A 14815-nucleotide genomic window follows, 5' to 3' on the forward strand; every position below is an offset into this window, starting at 1 on the left:
AAACCATACCGTAGGATAGGGAATCAGATAACCGGCTGAGGCAAAAGTTAAGGCAGTAGTTGATTATTCCACGCCAAAAACCAAAACTCAAATAAGGGCATTTTTAGGTTTGACTGATTATTATAGCAGGTAAATTCCCATGTTTTCAGTTATAGCTTCTCCACTCATGAATGCCTTAAAAGGGAAAGCAAGAAAGGAGGAGATTCTTCAGACAAAAGAATGCGAAAGTGCATTTAAAGAGTTGAAGGGAAAATTAATGAAGGAACCTGTGCTACATGCACCAGAGTTTACTAGAGTTTCTGGTACAAACTGATGCTTCTGATTTAGGGATGGGGGTGGTGTTAGTGAAGTTGGATGAGAACAATGGCGAACATCACATCTTGTACTTAACAAAGGAGTTTTCAGTGACGGAAGCTAAGCACAGTACAACTGAAAAAGAATGCGCATGCATATTTTTTGCTGTAAAAAACTGCATTATTATTTGGACGGTCCAAAATTTACTGTAATGACTGACCACAACCCCTTAGTTTGGTTAAAAACTAATGCAGGCTCTAATCCCAGGCTAACGCAGCTGTATAATTTTCAAGTTATTCATCCAGCTGGAAAGAACCATAAAAATGTTGACAGTCTAAGCAAGTCTGAAACTTCAAAAATTTTGGCTTTAATTTGTATTTATCTTGTACTTGTAAATTTTAAGTATTTTAATTGTGTCACTGGTCTTGATGTAATATCATGGTGCTTCTATGTTAATTTCTTTTTCTATATGTGTGTAACTAACTCTTTATCCCAACCAAATATACTTAAAATATTTTGATGAGCAAAATGTTTCTTCGAAGAAGAAGGAGCTATAATGTCTCTTTTCTCTGAAGAACACTTAGTCACCCACCCTAAAAGAAAGGACAGAGAACCCTCTTCTCGACTCGGTTGGAAGAGGACTTTCCCTTCGGTCGCAGGTGCGAATTAGAAGAGATTGAGATGTAGAAAAGAAAAGAGCAGAAGTGTTTTTGTGCACTCCACCATTTATGTATTTTTACTCCATTAAAAATGTATTTTTAAAGGTTTTTCTCAAATGTAATCTATATATAGTTTTATATATATATATATATGTCATGAGAAAAGAAGTAGTCAATGAGGGAAGAAGAAGGTACGCTAGTACTAAAAGTAATAAATTAGCACAATATTCAGCTTGGAACAGGTCTTATTTATTTGACGATATTGCTTACAGCTCAAAAGAATTTTTGACAGGCCGAAACATTGAACTGATGGGTCATCCGTCATATAGCCCTGATTTGGCACCTAATGATTTTTTTTTAATGCATGCAAATCAAAAATAAATTACATGATCAGTAGTTTGTGACACTCAAAGAAGCAACTGATGTATTCAAAACACATGTTTTGGATTTAACTCAATCGGAGTGGAAAATAGTGCTTCAAAAATTGGTTCAAACACATACAAAAGTGTACTGATCTTCATGGAGAATATTTTGAAAAATAATAAAACAATTTTTATCCTAAACATTTTTTTTATTATTATTAGGCCAGAAATATAAATAGCAACCCTCGTATTGTTCCAATTTATAACTGCCTTGTTACATAACTGCTCTTTGACCGATTCAATAGTCATTAATTCATGGCACCTGCTATAGATAGATGAATGAGTGCAGAACCAGCGAATCACATACCTTTCCAAACCAATACCCACTTTTCACAAGTCTTAATACAACACAACCATATTGTGGACGTTAATACAGTCAAAAGTTGTTAATCCGGACTTGTCAGGACTTCAGCGATTCCGGATTATAGATCATCAGTTTAAATCTCGTAAGATGGCATGCAGAAAATCTAAAATTAAAAATATGAAACCGTAATTTATGAAATAAAGAACAATTCTGATCTAAAAAATATCAAAATTTACAAAAAAAAAAAAAAAAAAAAAAAAAAAAAAAGCTTAATATTAGTTTGTTTACTTTATTAAACATTTCTTTCAATGTAAGTTGTTTTGTTTTAGGTGATAATACTTTCTTTTTAATTCTATAAACAGACATAATTTCTTGTTCAGTTACAAAGTTCTGTTGTTCAAGTCCTGTAATTGCTGTGCCGAGAATACCGACTAACTTGTCAATCGGAATTTTTTCGTTTTCGCTAACCTCTCTGTCACCTTCTTCATATCTTTATCCATTTTTTGCAGCAATTCCACTTTTTGTTTGATGGACATCGAAACATACTTTCGCTTTGCAGATCCTTTGGGAGCTCCAGCATCGGAAATTCTATTTCACATAATCGAAAGTTCAAGTTTACTTTTATAAAATTGCTCTAACAGTCTGCAAAAAATAATAAGCCGCATCCAATTCGGAGATTAAGGAACAACGCAATCATCAACATTAACTGAAATAGATAATTAGATAATTTTAGCTTATACCGTCCATTATACATTAAACGCGCACGCAAAAACGTATTCTGCGCTTGTGCACACGCACAGTCGTAAAGGTCTTACGCGCACGCGTAAACGCCTATGCGCATGTGTCAACGCAGCGCATGTGCAGAAAGTTTTTAGCTTTGAGGTTCGGATTATAGATCATTCCGGATTACGGGTGTCCGAATTAACGACTTTTGACTGTATGAATTTTGGATGCTGGTAGGATTGCATATTTTCAAAAATATTTTATCGTATTCTGTTCTGTGACGGGTTGGTACCAAATTTTAACAATTTTTTCCTAAAATGTGAGGACAAAGAACTGAGTGGAAAAACAAAGCTGATAAAACTTTTGTTTAAAGAAGATTACACTAAACCAAATGTTTCTGAAGACAAGCTTCCTAATATTGGCAAAAAAAAAAAAAAAAATCCCATTTTTTTTTTTCTTTTTTTGGTGAATATTGTTGTTGGGATTGTGCATAAGTACTTAAATATGATGTCAAAATACAATTAAAAGATCTCTGCTTTCATTTTATCCAAACCTAATTAATTCTCGATAAGCTGGTTTAGTTTTTGTAAAGAAGAATATAAGATAACAGTTATTTACAGTGGCTCCCAAAAGTATTCGTACCTTATGATTTTGTATATATGTGTATACCATATGTGACGTTATTTGAAAATAGATAAATAATGACAGTGCAACGTGAAAAGTATTGCCAGCTTGAAAAACATTTTAAGTCTTGAGCTATATCCACATTTTACACCTGTTGATTATTAAATTAAATAAAGAATGATTTATTCTTTTTAAACTCCAACCAATATAACTGGCACAAATTTGGTAACATATCTGCCAACTTTTGGAGTTGATGGGATTTTATAATCAGATAAGATGTTTCACTTTCACATGTTTAGGGCCTACAAAATGTTTAAAATGTTTTTTTTTTTTTTTTTTTTCAAAAATCTTACATAATTTTAAGTGTTAACTTCTAATATCCAATATGATAAAAAAGTGAGATGAACATTTTTATGAATTTTCATTGAAAATTTCTTCTATTCATTTGCTTTAATAATTAAAAAGTTAACAAGGAGCTGCATAAGTAATACAATGTATTTATTTAACTTCATTTTGAGAATCACATCTACTTACCCAACATTAGGCAGACCAACTAAACCAACTTTCAGATTTGTGCCTATACGTCCTAATAAAGGTGGACGTTCTACCTCTCCATCTTTCTTCTTTGGAGGCATTGTGGATGTACAATTCTTTTAATGTAACCACTTTATTAAGAAACTAAAATGCACATTAAAAGTCATTTACTAATAATATTCAAAAATCTTACAAGCTATTAAGCTATATTATACACAGTATTCTACAAGCTATTAAGCTATATTATACACAGTATGATACTGTATATTTTGCTTCTGCTATTTTGATATTAAAGTACACATGTGTAGTTTTGACAGTGGTTTAAGAATCACATTTCATGGTGGCATTTCCATTTTAAATCAGATATTTTTTTACAGACAAAGTATTAATTCAACTAGAAAGACATGTCTATTGCAAAATTACCAAACGTATGCCACAAACACTTAGTAAAACCTGCATTTATGTCTTCATGGCATCTTGTGAAAACTGCCATCTGGTACGCCATGCCAAGACAATATACATGGCCCCTGCTTTTTTGAAAAAAATCATGGAAATGGAAGCCTGCAAGATATTATTTGGAATTTAATTACCTTACTGCAGCAAGACAAATGACACTCCTGCATACAGTACGAAAATAATGCAACATACTGAACAACAGATTCCACAATGATAATAGTGTCGGAGTTTTATTGTGTTAGAATCAGGTTTACAGTCTAAAGTTATTAATAACTATAGTCTTAGATCTCCAAATCTTACAAGTATAGACTAGATTTTACGACACTCAAAGTAGTACATTAAAGATGAAAAGCATCGCTGCTACCATGCACAGGGTAGATAAGAAAAAGTTCTGCAGTGTTACTACTAATATAGTAAAATATGTAGATATATACACTATACAGTATTTCTCTTGCACTCTTAGCATACCTTCGTGGTGTGGGGGTCTGCACGCTGGACACTTATTCCAGAGGTCCTATTAGTTCAATTCCTGGCGAAGGCGCTGGTTATTTTTCGTGAATCCTTCTTCCCCCCCCAAAAAAACCCTAATGTCTCTACAGTGGTGCCTGAACTAAAAGGGTGGTGAATGATGATTCTCCACAGCCAGGATTTGGCAATTGGATTCCCTAAAACACCAGTTGCCCTTTAAAAGGGGGAGTATATAAGGTATTTCTCGCGTCTTCTTAGCATACCTTCGTGGTGTGGTGGTCTGCTTGCAGGGAGCATATTTCACAGGTCTGTGGTTCAATTCCAGGCGAAGGCGTTGCTCATTTTTCATAACTTCTACTTCCAAAAAAAAAAATACCTAATATCTCTACAACACTAAAGTGGAAAGATATCATTTTTAAAAAATGCTGTAGGTAAGGTGTCTCATAAACATGTATGTTTTATGTTTCTGAGAAGAGTCCACTTTTAAGTTGAACACTCTATATAAGTATTACAATGCTTAGTAATCAACTAGTTCCATAAAAATTTTACAATAGATCAGCAACATATAGAAATTTAAGGTTAGTCCATATTTTAGGATGCCCCTTGGATTATCGCCAAGTTGTTGTTTCATTTATCATCAAATTGTCGTTTCATTTATGGTAACCTGAGTAGTTGAATGTTATGGAAACCCTATTATGACACAATTGGTTTGGTGATTGCAGTGAATTTGACTGATGGCACAATATTTGTAAGGGCTTATTTCTGCATTTGGATGTCAGTTAGGAAATACTTTGTTTATCTTGTGCTGTACACCGTATAATGGCTGTAGTTTCTGTATGATTTGGAACAAAAGGGAAAAAAGCATTAACTGACCGGTGTGTAAATGAAAGTTTACTTAGTAGTCATTATAAGTGTCCTGTTTGTATGAAGGAAATGCATATGGTTGAAGATAAAGATCGTTCAGGTGGCTTCGTCGCAAGAAATGACACTGACAGTCTGTCAATATGGAGATTTTTTACTCTTATTTTTGTGAATTTATGTGGTGATAGCAGTATGCATATTTTAGTTGAGATAATTTTAGAAAGTTTTTGGATGCTGTTAAGGAATTTTGTGTGCTACAGACTGAAGACACAGAAATTTCTAAATATGGTAAGCCAATATTTCCTTTTTCTAGAGTGTATATATAACATATACAGTCAAAAGTCTTTAATCCGGACATCCATAATCCGGAATGATCTATACTGGATCTATCCGGAATGATCTAGCTGGACCTCAAAGCGACAAACTTTCTGCGCATGCGTTGTATAATGGAAGGTATAAGCTAAGCTAAAAGTATCTAATTATCTATTTCAGTTAATGTTGCAGATTGCGTTGTTCCTTAATCTTCGAATTGGATCCAGCTTATTATTTTTTACAGACAGTTAGAGCAATTTTATAAAAGTAAGCTTGAACTTTCGATTATGTCAAAAAGAATTTCCGATTCTGGAGCTGCCAAAGGAAATACAATGCGAAAGCATGTTTTGATGTCCATCAAACAAAAAGTGGAACTGCTGCAAAAAAATGGATAAAGGCATATCCTTTGTTTCTCTAACCATTCCGAAATCTGTTTATCAATTTCATGCTGCTCTTGGGGGGGGGACGCCGCGGCACGCAATGAACTGTAATTTGATCTGTCAGCACTATCCTTATCTTCAGGACAGATGTTTTTATTTTATTCAGCTTATAATTCCTTACTAAATGTAGTATTTCATCTCGATGTACTCTGTCTTTGATATGATTTAAATCAAATTCCTCATCATTATAAATATCACGAATACACATCAAATAGTTTTCTGGTTGCAATTTTCTAATTTCGACTATGCGTAACGTATGTATGCTTTACGAATGCGTGAGTTGAAAGAAATGTTTAATAAAGCAAACAAATGAATATTAAGCTTTTTTTTTTTTTTTTTTTTTGTAAATTTTGATACCCTTTAAGATTATAATTGCTCTTTATTTTATAAATTGCGGTTTCATATTTTTAATTTTATAATTTCTGCATGCCATCTTACCAGATTTAAATTGATGATCTATAATGCGGAAAAAACCGATAATCCGGAATCGCCGAAGTCCCAAAGAGTCCAGATTAAAGACTTTTGACTGTATATCCTTTTTTATGTTATTTCATTGTGTGATTTAAAATGCAGTTTATTGAGCTTCAATTGGCTACAAATTTTGGTGACAAGTAACTTTTTTAACATTATATGACGCCATCCTTCTCCTGATTTTTTCAAGTGACAATAGATCGATGTGTACATGGACAATGTCAAGGGCCGAGTTTGCGCAACTCTCTGATGTTTTTTGAAGTGAAAATAAATCGATGTGTACATGGACACTGAGTTTGTGCAATTCTTTGACTTGTTATTTTGGTTTATGTAGCTGCCATCTTGAAATTGTGCCTTGCTGGCCAATCGCCAATTTTTGCCAAGGAGCAGCCGGAAATACATTTTTACTGAATTTAATATTAAATCAGCTTCTATCTAAAATAACTACCAAAATAAAATGCTTGAAATACATAAAAACCTAATATTAAATACAATCAATATAAAAATTACACAAACTACTAAAGACATGTAAATTCAAAGCAAATTTGAAACTTAATGAAAAAATGGTTGATCCTTAGATTATGGTAACTTGGCGATTTTTTGGCAAAAATTTGGCGACCAACTCTCCTACAGCAACCCTCTATTTTTTTTTCCCTCCGCCATCTTCACGAAGTAAAGACATGTTTCCTTTCTTTTTATCTACTGAACACTTCTTCCAACAATCTACTAGCCGAATTACACTTATGCTAGAAATTTTATCTAACAAAACTGCTTAATCATGACAAATATTCACTGCAAAATTGGGAAAAAGTGCACAATACCATACTTCTTATGCGTTTTTCAAAATAACACATACACATAAACCATGTACACGTCGACTTATTTTTACTTAAAAAAACATCCCAGAATTACACAAAAATGGCTTCACCATATCCATGTACACTCCTTTTTTCTCATAAATTAGAAAAATTTCACGAAAATGCATGACAATTTTCTGAATCTTTAAACCCGTTAAAAAGAACATATATGAAATTACCTGATCGCGAAAAAGTATATACCCTTTCCAAATATGAACATTTCCACACATAAAATAAATAAAATATCCAAAAACTTTTACCTCTAAATCATCTATTATATTATACACGTCACCAACGAATTCATACCGCAAGCATTACAAATACTTAGTGTCATATATTTAAATTATTTCCATGCACGTTTACTTCAACTTAAACGTATACCAAATTCCTACAAACATAAAATTCACAAAATAACTATAGTTTAATTAAAATATCACTAAACCATGTACACGTCGACTTATTTTTACTTAAAAAAACATCCCAGAATTGCACAAAAATGGCATTGCGCACACTCTTCACTATATCCATGTACACTGCTTTTTTCTCATAAATTAAAAAAATTTCACGAAAATGCATAACAATTTTCTGAATCTTTAAACCCGGTAAAAAGAACATATATGAAATTACCTGATCACGAAAAAGTACATACCCTTTCCAAATATGAACATTTCCCCGTATAAAATAAATAAAATATCCAAAAACTTTTACCTCTACATTATCTATTATATTACAAACGTCACTAACTAATTCATACCTTTACTTCATTACAAATGGTTACAAATACTTAGTGTCAAATATTTAAATTATTTCCATGCACGTTTACGCAAATTACTTTCCTTCCACCTTACATTTAGAACAATGCATAAAAATAATATTCTCAAATAATTAAAAATACTAACTTACCTATTCTTCTTCAGAATCTTGATTATGTGTCCGATAAACTTTTCTTATTTCTATTTCAGGATCTTTAAAATCATACTTATAGTTCACACCAAGGTACCAAGTAAAATAAATAACTTAATAAAACATCTTTACTTCTATCTCGCACAACCTTAAAGAAACACTTATTACCCCTTTCAATCCCACTAAATACCCATTTCGAATTCACTTTAGTTAGGGCCATGGGATCCAAAAATTAACGAACACTGTTTCACACAACACAGAATAAAGGCAAATACAAAATTTCCAGATTTTTTCCCGATTTCCCCTCTTTTCCGATTAAAGAACCGTAATTCATCCATTAATATCACATGATCTCTCATTTCCCTCACACAAAATAATGCGTAATCGGAACTGAGTACTGCTCACATTATTACCAAAGTCCCAGGTAGTAACCTGTATCGCCTCCAAAATGTCGCCAAACTACCAGTTACCATATTGTAAAGATCAGCCTATTTTTATTTCAATTTAATCATGTATTTATGTCACACCTGCCATCCTCTGAAAGGTTATTGTTAGAAAAGCATTAACAATATATTATCTTGTTAAAATTTTACGTAATAAAAATTGATTTATTCTCATAATTTTAGATGACAATAACCAATAATAAAAATAAAAGCATTACTTAATTATTTAAAATGCACATGCACATTTTTGCGGCCTACGAAAACAAATTATTTTAGGGGTTGGAAACCTGATGGTTCTGTGCGCTTACAGCTGTTAATAATTAAGAACACAACATGAACAGCCATGTTACAAATTAGCATTCACCCCTCCCGCCATATTTATCCAGTTATTGGCTAATCTTTGGAATATGGTAACATGTAGTTAGACGACATTTTGGTAAGGCAATAAAGGTTACTAGGTAGGACTTTAGCAATAATCTGAGAAGTACACAGTTCGAAATATAGATTATTTTGTCTCAGAGAAATGAGAGATCATGAGACATGTCATGTGACATTTTCCGGAAAATTCCCATCGTGATTTTAGCTAATAAGCACTTAGAAATAATTTCGCTGCTAAAGTGCAGAATCGCCCACTTATTTGCTTGGCACTTTTTACAAGAGTAAGAATTTTATTTTTGTCAATTTTCTTTTGACTTTTTAAGTGAAAATAGGTCGATGTGTACATAGATAAAGTCAAGAGTGTGCGCAATGCCATTTTTGTGCAATTCTGGGATGTTTTTTTAAGTGAAAATAGGTCGACGTGCACATGGATACCGCGTATGTGCAATTCTTAAAAACGCACGAAGCAGTGGGCAATTCTGCACTTTCTTCCAATTTTGCACCTAATCTTCATCCTGATTACGCACTTTAGTTCCATAAAAGTTCTAGCATAAGCGTAATTTGGCTAGCAGATTGTTGGGGGGAGGGAAACATGCCTTTACTTCGTAAAAACAAAATGGTATCAAAAAAAAAAAAAAAAAAAAAAAAACTAGCAGGTTGCTGTAGCAGGGTTGGTCTTCAAATTTTCGCCAAAAAATCGCCAAGTTACCATAATCTGAAGATTCACCCAGTTATTTTCTGAGGTATGCAGGAATACCAGAAGAAGAATAATACCTAACTCATCATAACACATATAAATTTAGATATATCAGAATTGTGGAAATTTGGAGCACAAGAATTAACAGTTAATATAAAAAAGTAAAGAATAAATTCCATAAAGATGGTGAATTAAGATAAATTTTCCTTTATTTATAATCAAATATTAACATCATCTATATGTTAAAATTAAAAAAACTTAATAATTTACTGATGACTATATAAACCAATTTCATTAAAAAAATGGGATGAAAAAGTCAATAACTCTGTGGAGACTGACAGTACAAAAAACTGAGTATCCCTGGAAAAAATTCACACATTTTGAAATTCCTGATAATAATTTTACATTGTATTCATGTTTGTTAATGTATATTAATATACATGTAAAGCAAGTAACTAAAAAAGGAACTTTAAAAAGTAGTGTATAACAAGAATTTTAGCATAATGAGATAGTATAGATATTTGAAGTGAACAAAAATATATATTTAATGCAATTTTTGATCATGAGTTACGTTAATATAAATTACATAACCGAATCAATAAAAGAACATTAAAGAAGTAGGTCTTCATAGAATTTAACACATTTATTTTTTTGTTTTCTGAGCTATAGATGATTTTCCAGTACAAGCACTTTTTATATAAAAAATTATGCACGATTTGAGCTGTTTCATAGAACTAACGCATTCAAACTTGTCATCAGACTAGTATTCGACATGTATATTTGTCTGTAATTGGCCAGGTATACAGCTTGGATTTTACCATCTATTTATTTTTTACTTCTATCATAATTATGCCTCCGATTTAAATTAACACGCTACAATTACTCACCGAAAACACTCCAACGTGACAGAATCCCAGTTACGGTCCTGACTGTTAGGGACAGACAAGACAGCAAATGACTTGTTTTGCACCCATTAGGTCTTTCTATCCGCAGGGTGAAAATTCAAGCTTAGGTTCAAGGAAAGACAAATAAAAAGAGGGACATTTTGTTTGACAGAAAAGTAAGTTCGTTGCGTTTGATACGAAATTGTTAAAACCAGGTAAAAAAGGTGTATTAAAAAATAAGGCTAAGACTAAACAAAAAATAATAACAATTATAAGCCCAAATAAGATCGAGAAAGAGATGAAAGAGAAGAGTGAAGAACACCTAACCATGAATGTGTCCTAGCCATAGGTCCTAGCATTCAATGAACGATGTGTCAAACATTGGAGAAGTCCATGTGACTTATCACCTAATCATGAAGGTCCTAATATGCTGTTTTGAATAGATAAATAAAAAAAATAAATAAAAAAAAAAAAGGATTAAAAAAATTTTAAAAATGTGGCGGATGTTTCGTTCCAGTAATTGAGCCCCTGAACATTTGCTTCTGATCAGAGGAAAAAACGAAACTAAGATCCTCTGATCATGAGTGGGGAGCTTTAAAAACTCTTTAAGTGTGTTTGAGCTAATTAAAATCGCTTTCAAAAACCAAAGGAAAAAATCTGATGTGTACACCACATGGCTTCCTTGTACGGAATATTAAATTATATGCAATTGTTCTTGCATTTCGTTTAAACTTATTGGATAGAATTAAATCTACTTCGCCGACAGCGCATAACCACAATAGAATAAATGCACTCTTTAAAATTCCCTATATTTGTTCACCATAGCTATACTCTGGTGCTAGGTTCACTTAACAGTATTATATTTCGTTCATATTATATTTTGACTTACTTTTTTCTGGTCATTAACTGCTGAAGAGTTTTCGCCAGTAGATCGCATTAAAGCGCACTAGGCAAATATATTTCCAAATAAATGGTACTAGGGAAGTACCAACACCCGTGGGCGAAGAAAATTCAGCTGCGTGAGCAGGCACATCTTAATACTTACGAAAGTAGGCGTTCATCATAAAAATTGTGCAGTGATAAGAAATGACATTAAAGCATGCAGAGAGGTGCAATGAGTTATATAGCAATATCAGATGGTGAGTGCAATATAGCTAGTAAGAGTGCAAAATAAGCAGTAGTGAGACATCATGAAAATGGCGCGAAGACAGTTTGAAGCTGTGAATGGCACAAGAGTTTCTTGTCACTTCACGACAAGTCCTTCAGAAGTATGCAGTAGCTAGATAGGCCGTAAAAAGTTCAAAAGTTCATAGAATCATACGATAAAGTAAAAATTCATACAAAATAATTAAAAAATGAAATAGTAACATAAAAATCATGAAAAAAAAAAGTTTCTTAGCATAAGTATAAGATGCAACACAAATAATAGGATAGAATCCAATTTCAGAGTTCAAGTAAATTTTAAAATTAAAATTTACAAGCTACCACCATGACGAATTGTGATGAACTGTCCTTGGGCTGAGTTTTGATTTTTTGCCGATAATAGGGTAAATTGCTACTTAGGATGCATTTGCTTTGTTTAAGATGTAAGAAATATAATTTTTGAAGTTGAGAGAATTATCTATGCAAACACATAAATATTTGTAGGAATTAGCTACAGGGACTAGAGTTCTATTGTTGTACTTTTCCAGATAATCTTAAATATCTTGACATTGTTTTATGACACCTTTCGCATTGAAATAGGAAATTTTTAAACAGCTATTGATAACTGAAATCATATTATAACTCAGAATGCACAAAATTTATATCATTTAAATAATGATCTAATCGTTGCCACGTGTTCTATTCAAATACTATAATAAAGCTAGAACGATGTATAAAAGAAATTAAGAAAACAAAACAAAAAAGGTTTTCACAGACGATTGAGTATTTCTCATTCAATTAATTCAGTTCTCACTTCGCGACAAGGGAAAAATACATAAAAACTCAAAATATCTGTATTAAAAATTACGAAGTAAATCTTAAACACTTATTTCCTCGAAAAAATTCCAGACAGGATTAAGCATGATTTAATTCTCAATAATAAATGAAGGCGTTTTATCTTTGTTGTTGCGGAGCTAAGTTTCTCTAGATTGGCAACAAATCCACTATCCTGCTGTTTCAAATGTAAACAAGCAATGGGCGCCATCAAAAACGTTATTAGGCTTAGCGGCACTTAAACAACTTTAAAATTGTTGATAATTCTAAAAATATTGCATACAGATTTATTAAAGGCATAAAATCCTTAACCGGAAGATAAGAACAACATAATTCAATCATTTTTAAAGCAAAAAATGTACAATTTATAAACATATAAAAGTAAAGAAACTGAGATCATTGAGCCGGGTAACAGAGTGGATGTATTTATAAATATATTTATATACCTTTGGCGCGGCCGATTGCAACCAATATACGAGGTGCACATCTACATGTTATAGTAGTCCTATATACAAAATTTCAACGTTCTGAGGCTACTCGTTTCTGAGTTATGCGAGATACGTACGTACATACGTTCGTACAGACGCCACGAAAAATTCTCTTCAGAATTCATTTTAAAGCAGTTTTATAATTTTTTGGGAGGAAAAGAGTCCTTTATTCTCTCCTTACGTACAGATGTCACGTAAAAACATCGTTAAATTTCATTCGAAAGCGGTCAAAATGGATATTTTTGTTGAGGTATGCTGCCTGAAACTTTTCGCGATTACAATGCTTCCTTTTTAATTCGTAGAAGGAAGTAAAAAAGGGGCAAACGATAATTCTAATTTTGATTTTATACAAAAATATTTGTGTACGAAGACTTTTGTGAGATAAAATGTTTATCCTTTCTTAAAAATAAAGTTTCGCTACATTAAAAAAATATTTCATGTATTTTTGTTACGAATAGACTATAGATCTTATTATTAAAATCTCATTCAGAAAGTTTACTTTTAATTAATGGATAGAGCCCTATTTCAATGAAAATCATAAGTGTACGAACACTTTTGGGAACCACTGTATATATAAATATATTTATATACGTTTGGCGCGGCCGATTGCAACCAAAATACGAGGTGCACATCTACATGTTATAGTAGTCCTATATACAAAATTTCAAAGTTCTGAGGCTACTCGTTTTTGAGTTATGCGAGATACGTACGTACGTACGTACGTACATTGAAATATGCTGCCTGAAACTTTTCGGGATTACAATACTTCCTTTTTACTTCGTACAAAGAAATAAAAAAATAAAAAATGGGGGGGGGGGGGAAGGGGTACAACCTAAGAACAATTTTAAATCTAGTTAGGAAGCTAACATTAAAATAAGAAAGGAAAGTATAATAATAATAATAAAAATTTTAAAATAAAAAGGGGGAATATAAGCTTGGAACACGAGGCAAAATGCTTGCTTCTTCCATTAGACACAACAACAACTAAGAAACATAACATCAGAGAAGAGTAGATCTCATACATTTTCTAGAACACCGCAGCAGACAAATGCATATACGCATACACAGTTTGAGCAGTGCTCAAATTGCGCCGGAGCCCACCGGAGCCCGGCTCCGGTACTTCTCAATTTTTAAGATAAATTACAATTCTAGCCGGAGCGTACCGGAGCCCTAAATAACATCGTGTGACTGACGATCAACTCGCTAGACTAGGCACTGACTGACTCGCTAGACTCTCCACGTACCAGGAGGGTTTATATAACTTTTAGCTTGCGTTCGAGAACATTCTGGGCCAAACAATCAGAATTCGTTCCAGAAGGTTCTCCATCCGTCAATGGCATGTCGCCAATTTCGTCGCCAAATGGGCGATTTCGCACCAAGTATGGCAAACTTGCTTTCCCTTGTCGTTTTCTGGCAACCCTAAATCTGCTTTACTGGAAAGCTATCTTACCGCAACTGGACATTTCGTAACAATATATATATATATATATACATGTAAGTTATAACAAAATACGATGGCTGCGCTAAGAAACGACTGGCGACCTCAAAATTAACTTTTACGAATTTGGTGTTCTTCCCCCTAAGTACATCTGTTCTCCCAGATTCGAGATCTTTCAATGT

The 14815-nt window shown here is 32.8% G+C and overlaps 1 protein-coding gene across 2 annotated transcripts in view; it reads right to left on the minus strand.

Annotated features, from left to right (window-relative positions):
• Positions 1–10824, minus strand: part of LOC118201142 (obg-like ATPase 1) — a 129067-nt gene extending 118243 nt beyond the window's left edge. Inside the window, exons 1-2 of one of the 2 annotated variants that reach the window (XM_085820561.1) lie at positions 10734–10824; positions 3561–3704 (exon numbers count right to left, since the gene is read on the minus strand). In XM_085820561.1, the coding sequence (XP_085676687.1) occupies positions 3561–3661 (101 nt within the window). In that variant the 5' untranslated portion in view covers positions 3662–3704; positions 10734–10824. The other variant, XM_085820562.1, reaches the window with a different exon arrangement.
• Between the last annotated feature and the right edge of the window lie 3991 nt (positions 10825–14815).

The sequence above is a fragment of the Stegodyphus dumicola genome, chromosome 7 (assembly GCF_044657685.1).
Source record: "Stegodyphus dumicola isolate Sdum_Otavi_A_Nest chromosome 7, ASM4465768v1".
Classification (NCBI taxonomy): domain Eukaryota; kingdom Metazoa; phylum Arthropoda; class Arachnida; order Araneae; family Eresidae; genus Stegodyphus; species Stegodyphus dumicola.